Source organism: Acanthisitta chloris, unplaced genomic scaffold, assembly GCF_000695815.1.
Source record: "Acanthisitta chloris isolate BGI_N310 unplaced genomic scaffold, ASM69581v1 scaffold19133, whole genome shotgun sequence".
Lineage (NCBI taxonomy): Eukaryota > Metazoa > Chordata > Aves > Passeriformes > Acanthisittidae > Acanthisitta > Acanthisitta chloris.
Genome location: NW_008665621.1, coordinates 6584 through 20665, shown reverse-complemented (window position 1 = coordinate 20665; position 14082 = coordinate 6584). Strand labels below are relative to the sequence as shown.

The following is a 14082-nucleotide window of genomic DNA, read 5'->3' as shown; positions in this document are numbered from 1 at the left end:
ACCAATTTGGGTAGGCAGTGAGTGGAGAATGAATGGAGTCCCCAGTGTGACAGGCTGTACTGCAGAAAGGAATGCCAGATTGTTTTCTTCCAAGAACCATCTAGGCACTGAAATGCTGGAGAAGCTCTTGTCTAAAGACAAGGTCAGTCTCGTCTGAAACATTGCTTAAGATACCTCCGAGCCATTAATACCTCATTTGACATAATACTGATAGAATAATAATTTTAAAAGTGGGGTTGGTTTTTTTTTTTGTTTACCAACTGGCATCTTAAAAACAAGACAAATGACATTTTTATTTACTCTTCTAGTTGTAGGTCAAATGATTAGTTCTGTGACAAGACAGCATGACACTTTGAGCATGACAGAAGCCCTGATGCTGCAGCAGAGGCTGGGAATATTAATGGCCAAATCTAGGTGAGTGATCTTTTAATTCTGCCAGTTCCCTAGCTGTTTAGTTTCTTTCTCGTAGCCTTGGTTCATATCTCTCCTTTGAAGCAGCTTTGTAGTTCTTTGTTTTCTGAAGTATTAATATTAGAATATATTTGAGACAATGTAATGAGCTTGTGTGATTATTGGTTACATACCCTTTGTTTGTCATTCTTGAGATAGGCTATACTTCATATACATCCTTATATACTGCAGCTTTCTACTAGCATCTCTAGTGATTTTTTTTTTTCCCAAACTACTTTGCGGTTAAGTTTTGGAGTGGTTTTTTAGATTTGCAGATACCTGCCTCCAACAGATGTAATCAGTCATTTTATGCTGAAGATATAGAAAGTCATGATACTGACAGCATGCAGCAATCTAGTTCTGTTTTCACTTTGTCAAAACATTTCAGGAGGTCTGAGTCTGGGCTTTATTAATTTCATGCATCTGTGTCTGAAGGCTGCTAGAGGTGTCTGCAGCTATAACTGCTGTATGGACCAGATTTTGAAAACCTTTGCTGCAAATTTATATATTCACTGTTAATCTGCATTGCAGCTGTTGTCACCTGTTGCTCTTCATAGCAGTGAATTCTCAGAGTAAGTAGGTTAGCAGCAGTAGGCTAACAAGACCAGCATCTGAACATTGCTGTAGTGAGGCATTGGGGGGTACCAGGCCAGGAAACCAGTAATAGGTGTTGTTACCTGTATCTCCCTTTCTAAACAGGAGGAAATAATAAAGAAAAAGAAAGAGTTGCTGAAATAACAGTGGGATGTATGTGTGAAGATTGTTAAAAATGGTCTGTAATTGAAAGAATGATCAGATTGATTAATAAAATTCAGAACTTCACTATGCAAAAAAAATTAGATTGTTGTGTGTAGCATAGCTTCTCTCTGCAGCAATAGAAGTAAACAACCAACCCCTCAGTTTCATTCTGAGCTGGGAAAAAAGCTCTTTCAAATTAATGAATATTTTCATGTTATGGCCAGAAATGACATTCAAGAATCCGTGATTTCGACTACATGTCTGGCACTCTGCCTCTTTCTGACTGGATTGATCCAACCCATGTTGTTACACTTTCTGGTAAAGTCTTCATTTCACCTCTGCAGGGTGGCAGATTTATACAGTCTCTAGGGTAGCAGTATCTCTTTTGAATAGATTTTCTGATCAAAAAGGGAAGAAGAGTTAGCTGCTCTTTATTGTGTTCCTTGCACCTTATTTCACAGCTGACTAAAGTGCAGCTTGGATACTACCACTGGATGCTAATACGAATGCCTGTCCAGAAAACAAGTCATGGTTTTCTTAAGACAACCTGAGATTTTTATTTTCCCCTTCAGCCAGGAAAAAGTTATTGACCCATTCTGTCTTCTTTCTTCTTCATTGCTAATGTCATATCTCCTCTTAATAGCTATCTTCCAAGATTTTGGCCCATTTTTCACTTGTGTAGTGGAAATTTTAGTTCTTGTCCAATATAAAGATGTAAATGGCTTAAGTTTTCTTCTCTCTGACTTTCTTTTATTTAAGAAGTATGAGACTTACCCTTCTCTGCATGGTGGTAGAGGGAGAAGCAGCAAGCTGTGAGACTTAATTCTGTGGACATTTTATCATACTGTTTTGTGGAAGTTTTGCTATGTATACAAAATTTTTTTTGTGTAATTAATTTAGCTATGCTATTCTGTGTTAGTTGAGTGTTTTACTGTTTCATAGCAAACAAAGTAGACTGTATAACACAATTTAATCCAAATGGGACTTAACAGAAATAAAAAAACTCCAGGCATTAAAGTGTTTGTGTTGAATATGGTTTTTTTGCTTCCCTTGACTTTAATTACATAGTTTTATGTACATTGCTGTATGGGAGGTATTCAAAAGTGGAAGCACAGAGCCTCAGTGCATGGCTGCCAGCACAGAGCTGCCTCCAGGCCTGGAACAACACCTCTTTCTCTTGCAAGTCAACCCTGGAACTGCCCAAGCCAGGGCAGCCTCTCAGGATTGCCATGCAGGCTCTTGGTGTTGCTTGTGCCTGGTAACCTCCTACAGCCCAGGGCTGGTATGGGCATCACTAGAGCTGTGTTCAGCACCCAGAGAGTGCTCATTTAGACAGAACTGGAATCCAGGTAGTTGCCTTGTGTAAAGGCCCTGGTTTAGGAGAAGTGAATTACACTCAGTAAGTTGTTGGGTTTTGTTTTCCCCTGAGCTGCTACCAAGGGAATTAAGGTGACAAATCAAATGAGCCTGTTTGGTAGTAACCTCAAGTTGAATTATTGGTATGACTTTTACAGCTCAGTGTTGCTCCTACTTAACATCAAATCTAACTTTACTATTATATGTCAAGTATCTGTGTTGATTTTTTTTTTATTACTTATAATTGCAGGGTTCATAAAGAAGAACTGTAGCTTCAGAGAATAATTCACCCTGAGTTACTTTGTAGATGTTACTCTATTTGTACTTCAACTAAATGATCGTTTTGTTATTGTTTTTTTTTTCCTTTAGAGATCAGATGGTCTTCTAAAGAAGTCATGGGTAGCTGTTGTAGCTGTCCAGATAAAGAAACTGTCCCAGATAACCACCGAAACAAGTTCAAGGTACACAACCGATGTGATATGCTGTGAATTATTTTGTTACTTTCTTGCAAAGTAGGTATGTGCTTGAAAAAAATGAAATGAAAATAGAGGGCAAATTTCTGAACAGTTAAAACATTGCAGTTGCAGGTGTCTGTGGCTACAGGTTTCTCTTGCCTCTTTGAGAAACTCTCTGTTAACAGCGGTGACAAGAATTCCCTAGATATGTAAGGCTTTTTAGGACAGCTTTGATCTTCAGGAAGGAGAAGCAGCCCTGTGCTTTTGATTCATCTCCATTTGAGTGTCAGGGTCCAAGTAAGAGTTGTTGCCCCCAGGAATTTATGGAAGTTATGAAGGGAGTTGTAAGCATAAGGGAAGAGCTATTGGAGAAGTGTGATTATGAACCTGAATGCAGGGACAGCAGTGGAAAATTTTAGGACTGCTGCTTTTGCTTGAAGGTCACTACTGATTATAGCATTTTGAGAACTGTTGTCCTTCACTTGAAGCAATTTTATTTCCAAATGTGCTTTTGTCCTACGTATCTTTGGAATTTATAAGCTTGTGAACACTTGTTCATGTGCTTAACATGCTAAATGTGAAGCTGCTGAAATCGGTGACTTTAAGTAAACATACCTTTGCATAGTCACACAAGTCAGATTTCCTTCGGTGCTCCAGACTGTCTCTGTGAGTTACAAAGGAATGTAATGCTTCCATAGTGAAAAATGATTCATGTGTTGCCTTAGGGCAACACTGAAATGAGCTTTAAAGCCATGGGAATTTCTGGAAGTGTTTAATATTATCAGTACAGAAAGCTAAAGGATAAAATATTTTCCTGCTCCCGTGCTTTTTGTGCATTTGACATCACTTTGTGTAACTAGTTCCTATTTTCTCTTTGTAGAATTTCTCTATTGTTTGGTGTGGGTTGCTGATTTAGCAGCAGGCGGAGAAGATGAAAGAATGTAATTTGCAAAATGTGGAAAGTTGGCATAAGCCTCAGTGGGAGATGAAACTATTCTTAATTCTTTTCAATTGACTAGGTTTCAAGTTGAAAGTGCCTCTTTAAGGAGTAGCATGAATTCCATAGGGAAGACTTTTTTTGGTAGCGTTTTTTATTGAGTAAGAAAGAATCCTTCTAAAAGCAGTGTTGTTAGATAAAATACATGCAGAGATAAATATATGTTGTCCAAATTCCATAAAGGATGCAGATGACCTCAAAACTGGTTTCAAAACAGAAAGAAAAAGCGTTGAAGCTTTATACACGTGTTTTTATGCAAGATAACCATAGGGTATTTGAATTATTTGTTGACTTTAAAAAAGGCAGCCAAAAATCTAACACTTTTGGGTGATTCAGCATAGTGCAAATCTACACATGTACGTGAAGGAAGAATCTTGGAGCCGCTTATCCTTTTTCATTCCTTTTCCCAAATGTAAGTGGGGTTAAATGACAAAGCAAATATTTATTTTATTTTTTTTTAGAAATGGGGCTCTGAAAGATTTCCATTATCTGAGGTATGCCTTATCCATGTGGAAATACTAGAATATGTACATAAAGCCAGTTTTAAAAAAATTGAAGTTACACATCTCTCCTACTTTAAATTTGTCCTCCGATTTTACAGCAGTGTTAGGCAGTCTCCTTTGTATTGCTTTTAAATTAGTATTACTCTATTTTTTTAATTCTGGGTTGGGGGAGCAAAGGAACTAGTTTGGTGAGGTTTTGTTTTTAAAAATTTTATCTCAAGGATTGTAACATGACAGCACAGATGGAGTGTAGCTGTGAAGAACTGAGATTATTACAAGTGGTATTGTTGCTCAAAAGAGTACTTATCTAATGCTTTCTAATATTTTTTTCTAGGTTATTAATGTGGATGATGATGGTAATGAACTGGGTTCTGGCATAATGGAACTTACAGATACAGAACTAATTTTGTACACCCGCAAGAGGGACTCTGTAAAATGGCACTACCTCTGTCTCCGTCGCTATGGCTATGACTCAAATCTTTTCTCTTTTGAAAGTGGTCGAAGGTGTCAAACTGGACAAGGTATGCAGAAATTTTGTATATGAAGTTTTTTTTGGAATTTATCTGGTGTTGGAAGATACTTGCCAGTCCTTTGGCAAGGGTTATAAAGGCTATCGTTTTATATGTGAATGTGGTTTCTGGAAAAAAACATGCCTCATGAGGAATGGTTTTCTGGTAAAATAAGGATTTGGGTTGCACATAGGTTTTGGCATTGTAGGTCTGGAACACTTCATGCTTGTGTGTGGATACTTTTGGTCAACTTAGGAGGTGGTTTTGACAGGGAAATTTTCCTGTCTCAGAGGTTGACTTGACTTTAGGAAGAGGCAGTGGAATCTAGAACTGAGGAGGATACTCCTCAGAATTCAAAGAATTTTTAGATTTTAAAAGACTGGAGCACTGATATGAACTGGATGTCCCCACCTTATTATTGTCTTCAGTAACAGACTTGTGTTTCATCCTATTCCTAAAGAAAATACCACTTTCATCAAGAATAATGACATAACTCTCAAATATTAAAAGGTTTTTGTGTGAAGTGTATATACTGCACCTATGCTCAGTTATTTTCTGTGTGGTTTTCATTGGAAAAAATGGTTACCTTTCCAGTTGCCAGACCATGCCTGCCTTGGCCAAGGTTGGCTTCCTGTGAGAAGATTCAGGCTTTTCTCTCTCTCTTTACTGCAGCAGTCCTTGAGGGAATAGCTGTTTCAGTTGAGGTCTCAACCTCTACGGTGAGGTAGCTGTGTGTAGTTGGAATTCTTAGGTATTCATAGGTTGTGAAATTAAGTTGCAATTTTTTTACAGATTTTTAGCATTTACTAGTGGGTTTTTATTGATAATACTATCTAGAAATTACAATTTTTGTTTTTTAAATTTCACTGTAAAAGGATCAGGAAGGTGAAAGGACTTGATCTTAAATAAACCTTCATTGTCAATTCATTGTCAGTCTTAATTGTCCAGACAGAAGACAAGTTTCTTGTTTTTTAGGAGTTTAGAAGGTATTCTCAGTTCATCTCCTAATGAGAAATGGAGATGTTTTCAAATGTCACAATATACTCCATACTGAACTAAATTTTCAGAATTCTAAAATGAACGTAATAAGCTTTCTTTTGAAGATAATAATTTTAATTGATTTTCACAGGTTTAATTTACTGCTTACTCTAAACATTGAAAATAAATACTAATAAAATTTAATTGAATATACTGATTTGAAGGTTCTTTTCCACAGCCTATTAGCAAGTCTGCAAAATTTTTCTCTGAGTCTAATTGACTCCTCTACTTTCCTCCTAATTTCTGTTTTTTTAATAGAGAATAGGGCAGGCTGTGTAAGCAGCAGCCCTTTCCTCCCTCTTTTGTTTCTTGCCTTGCTTACATAATATTAAATACTGTGAATATTGAGAAAAAAGAAATCTGGCAGAAAATGCTCTCTGCTGCCAGTTTGCAGTGGAGCATTGTTCTTGAGACCTACCCTGGGTTTTGTGGGCACAGTTGCAAAACTTCATCTTTGCTTTGTGGGATGACTGAAGGCTTTTCAATTTGAGAATTCCCTGAGTACTGCCTAGCAACTTCTTGCATTAGTTGGTATCCTTGTTTGTATTTTCCCTTTAATCTCCAATACTATCTACTGATAAGTTGTCAGAATGCACAGATGTTGAAACATTGAGGTTGTGCTAGGTATTAAAAACCTTGAAGACATGTTTTGGGAACACAGCTAATGCATAATTGAGGATAGAAATCTTAGAGGAGCTGGTGTGTCACCATGTTGCGTGACAGTTCACATTGTATTTAGTGCAGATATATTTAAAGGCAGCTGAATTTTCCAAAAACGTATCGGGAGCTTGTTACAGCTTGTGAACCTCTATTTTTTCAAATTCTGGTATTTGTCCATTAAGATTTAAGTATGCAATGTGAATTTTCAGAAATACACAAAATATTCAGTGTGGACTCTTGTACTTGAGCTGGACCGTGGCTTGGGGAAATATAGTTGTAGAAGCTCTATAGTTGCAGTGTTGCAAGCATAAAGTTTATTCAGTGCACCAGCTGAATATTAATCACTGAGCATTATTCCTCTAAGCCCGTTTGGTATATTCCCACCTGAGTTTTTGTGAACTTCTGCCATGTGGAGCATTTCTGGTAGTTCTGATCTGTCACACTTCTGTGCCCCCATATAAATATATTATGATAGTAATTACCAGCATATTCACATAACTGCACTCAGAGAAGTAGCTACATAGGTAGGTAGTTTCTAGTAAAGAGTGTTTTAAGATTGTAATACTCACTTTAAAAAAATGAGCACCTGCACCCACGTTTAACAAGCATGTCAACTTTAACTTCATGCTTTCAATGGAAGAATAATCCAAAGCTGCGCCTTTGCTGGTGAGGGTAAGTTGGGATGCTCCCTGCTGTTCAAAGGCAAAGTGGCACAATACACAGGCAAAAAACATGGTATTGCTGCTAACTTTGTGTTCTATGTCTATCCTTTAGCCTGAAACAATTAGTTTGTTACTGTCCGTTTCACACAGTTTGTCTTACTAGCTTTTCATTTTAATCTTCTTAAACTAAACTTTTACCCAGTGTTTAAATCCTTTTCTGTTGTGCAGGTATCTTATTTTTATGGTAATTTTAAAGAATTTAGGAAATACGACCTTTTAGCACCACAGTAGTTTGATATAGTGTTTTTTGTTAAAAATGTATTTATTTAACAGGTATCCTTTTTATCACCTTAAAAAAGAAAAAAAAACTTGTAATTTTTTTCTTCCCTTATTTAGCACTCAAAACTTAGTTTTGCTCTTAACTGAATCAGTTTTCTGTTCTAATTTAATGTTTGATGCATGGGAATCTTATTCTTCTATTAGACAACCATTTTAAAAGTTCTCACAGTAATTTTGTGTGTTTCAGTGCAATAAAAAATTTATAACATTTTTGCTTCTTTAACAGGTATTCATTACGTGGATTCCCTTTCTATTTCTTGAAAGTTATATGCATTATAAGTCATCTTTCTTAGCTAAAGGTTGGCTTTTTTTGGTGTATTTATAGGAATCTTTGCCTTTAAATGTGCCCGGGCAGAAGAGCTATTTAACATGTTGCAAGAGATAATGCAGAATAATAGCATAAATGTGGTAGAAGAACCAGTAGTAGAAAGGAATAATCATCAAACCGAGCTGGAAGTTCCAAGAACCCCTCGAACACCTACCAGTAAGTATGGTTATACTGTCAGATGACATACCAGAATGTAATGTGGTACTTGAAAGTAACATTTAATTTGCCTTTAATCTTTAAGTAATTAAAAAGAAAACTAATTTAAAGCTAAGAGGTTAATTACCACTAATGCATTCTCTCTTGAGGTAGAATCCTCTTTCGCGATCCCAAAGTCTTGGGAGCAAAACTGCCATAGTAAAGTTCTTCAGCTTTAAGAAATAAGTTTTGTGAACTTAGTTGCTGCATAAGAGCACTGCTTCACTGAAGCACTGTTCTTATGAATACTGAGGAATACACCAGTTGAATTGCTTTATAGTGTGTCAACATGTTTTACCTGTAGTGTTTCTGAGAAATGTTAATGTTGGGCAATGTTCCACCTTTTTGTTGGAGGGATAAAGGTAAAATCTATCTTCAGTGGGCTTGGAGAGTGAAGTCCTTTCCAAATAGCAGAAGATTTCAGGTAATCTCAGGCAGATGGCTTGATATTTGAAACTAGGAATTCCATGTTATTGATAACCTCAGAGAAATTGAAGCTTAAGTAAATAAATCTTTGTTTGTCAGGGAGACATGTTAATGGCAGAAAGAGAAGTTGGATAGGGAGTGTACTGGCAGGATTAAGGTGTGTAGTATGCCCAGATTTCAGTGGTTGATGCAGATATGTTTCCCAGTAAGTACTGGGATACTATTCTCTGCAATTTGCTTTCCCTCTCCTTCCTCCAAGCAAAATTGAGCCTTCTGAATATTTAATACTGTTTTACATATGTTAATTTCTCTTTTGAAAATTGAAAATCAAGATATAAACCACCTTACTCATATACAGTAAAATGTTCTATTTTAATATGGTTTTGCTTGTTTTTTAATTGAATCAGCTCCTGGGTTCAATGCACAAAGTTTACCTAACGGCTATCCCAGATACCCATCCTTTGGAGATGCTTCATCACATCCTTCCAGCAGACATCCTTCTGTCGGCAGCGCACGCCTCCCCTCTGTCGGTGAAGAATCAACACATCCTTTACTTGTAGCAGAGGAGCAAGTGGGTGGCCTTTTTCCCCTCATACAATTTAAGTTCTACATTACTTTATATTTTTCTAATGATTGTTTTCTAGGCTTTCGTTTGCTTTTTTTGGCATTAGGCGTAATGTGTTTCTACCATATTTTAACTGCATCAGAAAAGTGTTTGCTTTGCCTTTTTAAAATGATACTTTGTTGGATAGCTTGCTGAGGAATTAATATTTATATATGAATAAAGATATAGAAAGTATGTATTTGAATTATACTCTTTTCCAAAATTTCAGTAATTATTTTAAACACAAATTTTCTTATCCTTTTAAAAGGTGCACACTTACGTCAACACTACTGGGGTACAAGAGGAAAGAAAAAATCGATCAAGTGTGCATGTGCCGCTGGAATCAAAGCTTTCAAACCCTGAAACAACTAAAGTGAAAGAAGATCAGATGTGTACTGATGACAGAGATGCTCAGGTTCTCCTGGAGCCTGAAGGAGTCAAGTTTGTTTTAGGACCAACACCTGTTCAAAGGCAGTTAATGGAAAGAGAGAAACTGGAGCAACTTGGGAGAGATCAAGTTAGCGGCAGCAGCACAAACAACACTGAATGGGACACTGGGTACGACAGTGATGAACGTAGAGAAACATCATCTGGTAATAAATTGGTCTATGAAAATATAAATAGGTTACAAATCCCTAGTGCCTCAGGGGTCAGGAGAGGTCGTTTGACATCAACCAGTACCTCAGACACCCAGAACATTAACAACTCTGCTCAGAGGAGAACTGCGCTGTTGAACTATGAGAACCTGCCATCCTTGCCTCCTGTCTGGGAAGCTCGCAAGCTGAGTAGAGATGAAGATGACAGTTTAGGACCAAAGACCCCGTCTCTGAATGGCTACCACAATAACCTAGATCTAATGCATAATTATGTCAATACAGAGAATGTAACAGTACCAGCAAGTGCTCATAAAGTAGAATTTACACGACGTCGGGACTGTACCCCAACAGTCTTTAACTTTGACATTAGGCGTCCGAGTTTAGAACACAGGCAGCTCAACTATATACAGGTTGACTTGGAAGGTGGTAGTGACTCTGATAACCCTCAGACTCCAAAAACCCCAACCACTCCACTTCCGCAAACTCCAACCAGGCGCACAGAGCTGTATGCTGTGATAGACATTGAAAGAACTGCTGCTATGTCAAGCTTGCAAAAAGCACTGCCCCGAGATGATGGTACTTCTAGGAAAACTAGACATAACAGTACTGACCTGCCTATGTGAGCCTGGGAAGCATTAAATCATTTGCACCTTTTGTGAAGTTTATAAAATTGAAGATGCGAGTACTTTGCATTTCTTAACACTAACGCCTTTTATAGACTTATAGAACTTTTTCTGCATACTTCATGTACTTGTCTAACTAAAGGGAATTAATGTAGAGCAAGTATTCATTTAGGTAACACTATTTCATTCTACAGTAGAAGTAATTACTGCATAGCAGCATCACCACCTTTCACAGTGCCTCTTTAATTGATTAGAGTCTGAGTGACATGCAGGTTTTGAATTTATTAAATATTCTGGTCTGGTGCCTATACTCATTAATGGCATTTATAACACTTTTTAAAGCCTCTTGATATGTGCATTTTTAGCAGGTAAACCTAATCTTCCAGTATACATATCTTACATTCTGTAATGCGTTGATTCACTCAGTTTGACACACACAAGAAATATTGGTTCATCTCAAGAGATATAAACACTACACCTTTTTTGTCTGTGGGCAAGAAGGCCTCTAATTCCTGACAGTTTTCTTAACTTGTGTGATATTTGAGAGGTCAGTCACAATGATGTTTGCTGATCAGAGCTATAATCACATCTAAACCCAGCCTTAAGCTCCTTCTGCAGGATAGAATTCCAAGTGGCATATCAAATTCCCTGTGAAATTTGACAAAATTAGAGTTGGGTTTTTGGGGGCTTTTGTGAAGGAATTCACAGATGGGCTGTATGAATTAAGGCTCTCTTGTCATTTCTTAGTTCAGTGTGCCTTCCTTTCTTTGCATTTGTGTGTTTCTTTTTTATGTGTTCCATAATGTCTTGTTTTGAAAGTCAAAATGTTGTACATAGCTTTAATTATTGTTCAGGGTCGTATATGTTTGTCTTACTCTCTGCATTTGACAAAGAAAGACTCTTGAAGGTCAAGTGGTTGTCTTTGTCCAGTGTTCTACTTTTTTATGCCTGACAGAAATATCCCAGCTCTCCAGCGCATGCATTATTGCACAACTGGAAAGGTTTATTATGCAGTTATTGTCTTCCTCTAAAGCATCAAACACAGGTTACACGGGAGGCAGGGTACTGGACTTCATAGTTCTTTATAGAAAATTGTACATTCTAGCAATGTGCATCCATAGGTGATAGTATAATTTAGAAAGATATGTAGTAAATTATCTGAAGGTAGTATTAAATGCGAGCATACTTCTTTTCCTTTTGCAGTTGGTGAATTTGGTTACAGTGATGGCTGCTCAGTCTTACAGGTACATCCAGGCAGAATGTTGTTTGTTGAATACGCCAGATGCACCCTTAGAAGTTTTTGTTTTGTTTATTAATACTCTGAATAATATTAGAATTCTGGCAGTATTGCAGGTGCACCTTGGTACTAGCAGCAGAAGAGATTGCTCTTGAGCCTGTGATTGCAAAGGAACTGACACTTGTGTGAACTGGTATGATGTAAAATAACTCTTGAACTGTGAGGAAAAACATGCAAGAAAAGCCATTTGGAGATCTGAAAAAGCATTAAGGGTCTTCATGCAATATTTGAATTGAAGTTTTATAAAAAGCAAACTACAATTCTTTTCAGTCTTTTAAATTCGTATATATTTCTTTTCCTCTAACCTTTTTCTTCAGTCTTCTCTCATTTAGTAGTGGCAGCAGTAACAGCACCTGAAAGACAAGTGTCTTGCCACACCATTAGGTGGTATTAGGCAACCTTTTTACTCTGACTTTCATCATCCTTTACAGACTATATGTTATTGAACCATCAGATGCGTAAATAACATAATTTGCAGAAGTAAAAGGTGGGAGTCATTGAGACATTATGAGGAACTTAAATGAGATTTTAAAACAAACCCTCACTAATAATTTCACAGTCAGCCTCTGCATACTCCTGTGGTAGACTTGTTGACTTGTGGGGAGACCTTGGTACTCAAGAAGGTAATGACTGCCTAGAGCTAGGCATTTTACAGGTCTTCAGTGTAAGTGCTCCCTCACATCTTTGCCATTGCCTCACCTTATGCTATAGATCAGTCTTAGTCTGTACTGAAGAGAAATTACCATGTATTGCAAAATACTGGGTTAATGATACTGGTGTGATTCTTGTTCTTAGCATATAGCTCACTGAAATTTGTGAGCTGAACTAAAGCATCGCATTTGGAGGCAAATGTGTTTGACGAGCTAGCTGCCTAGAAATATTTGGTCCTCATCTGTATAGTTTGGGTGTTTCAGAAACACTAATCAATTGGACCCTTAAAAGACAATTGTGAGGCAGGCAAGTGATATTCTTAATTTTCAAATAGGGAAACAGAGGCTTTGGGTACATTCTAAGTGACCTGCTGAAATTCCAACAACCAGCCATATCCCTCCATAGTTCCAGTGCACTGTCTTATGCATTTATCCTGAATAGTCTCAGATTAAAATGATGGTCTGAGTAATTTTTTTCTGTTGTTGCAAGTTTCACAATGTTTTCTTTGCTCTTGTTCCCAGAATTTCACATACTGAAATTTCAACTTTCTGTAGCCTTAAGTCTGACCACATATTTTTTTCAGGACTACTTTTTTAACCTCTTCCATTTTACAGGTGGGATAATGCTTTCTTGTTTCGTGAACATGGCAAACATACTAGGTAGTCCCTGTTACTCATCTTTAGCATTCCTTATTTTCTGCCCCTTGAAGTAGATGCAGTTGCAATGCACTTTACCCTTTGAGACTTGGTAAATATTTTTTTTCAATTCAGTTTCTTTTAAAGGCTGTGATGTTAGATTTAGTGTCTGTAATCTAGGATTCAGTTTTCAGCTGAAATCTCTTCATGGTATTTAGATCATATTTATTTTGGGCCCACAGGTGTACAGACTGAGAAACTACAAATATGTAACCATTTTCTTTAGTAAATGAGGCATGTTAAGTTTACATAAACTAGGTCCTGTAAAAAACGGTAGCCTCTCCATCAGCTCTACCTTTATATCCATGACATGCTGTTGGCTGCTGCCCTTCAAGCATAAATGGCAAGAGAAAGCCTTTAACTGTAGGTATTCATTCCTTTAGTGCAATGACTTGGAAAAAACATACATTACTGTATCTTTAAAACAAGAAAACTGAGTTGGTGAAAGAGATGAAACAGTGACCTAACATACATAATAAAGATTGTACTAGAAATACAGGTAGTGAGAATTTAATCCATTGTTATATTGAGAAAATATTCTTTTCCTCAAACTGAAGTCAAGAAAAGGACCGATTTCTTTAATTTTGTGGTGGTTTTTTTGCTGACTCCATAAAACAGTATTAAAAAAGTCTATTCTGTAAACCTTAATTCTAATTAGAACATCTTTTGTTTCCCCCAGTTACATACATTTTGCATATGACAGGGGTTGAATGTGATGGTGTGCATTGAGGCACTATTGCTGTTCCCATTAAAGTCTGCAGAGCTTTTGTAGAAATCTTAAGTGTTCAAGTAGACATTTCATATAATAAATTGGTTAATTCCCCCCCCACACTCCCCAGATGTTTGGATATTTGTGTGTGTTTACACCTCTGATTAGGGCTTAGGTATAAAAAGGGTGTAAGCTATACAAAGTCCAAATCAATGTTAAAAGAGGGCTGCTTTTTTTGTAGACCAGTGGTT

General features: G+C 37.1%; 1 protein-coding gene across 1 annotated transcript; it reads left to right on the top strand.

The window, feature by feature from the left end:
• The first annotated feature begins 308 nt into the window (after positions 1 to 308).
• FRS2 (fibroblast growth factor receptor substrate 2) lies at positions 309 to 10883 on the top strand. The gene is made up of 6 exons (XM_009071826.1): positions 309 to 414; positions 2914 to 3005; positions 4834 to 5020; positions 8033 to 8191; positions 9064 to 9227; positions 9529 to 10883. Exons 2-6 carry the CDS (start codon positions 2940 to 2942, stop codon positions 10477 to 10479), a joined length of 1527 nt encoding a protein of 508 aa, XP_009070074.1. The 5' UTR covers positions 309 to 414; positions 2914 to 2939; the 3' UTR covers positions 10480 to 10883.
• The last annotated feature ends 3199 nt before the right edge of the window (positions 10884 to 14082 follow it).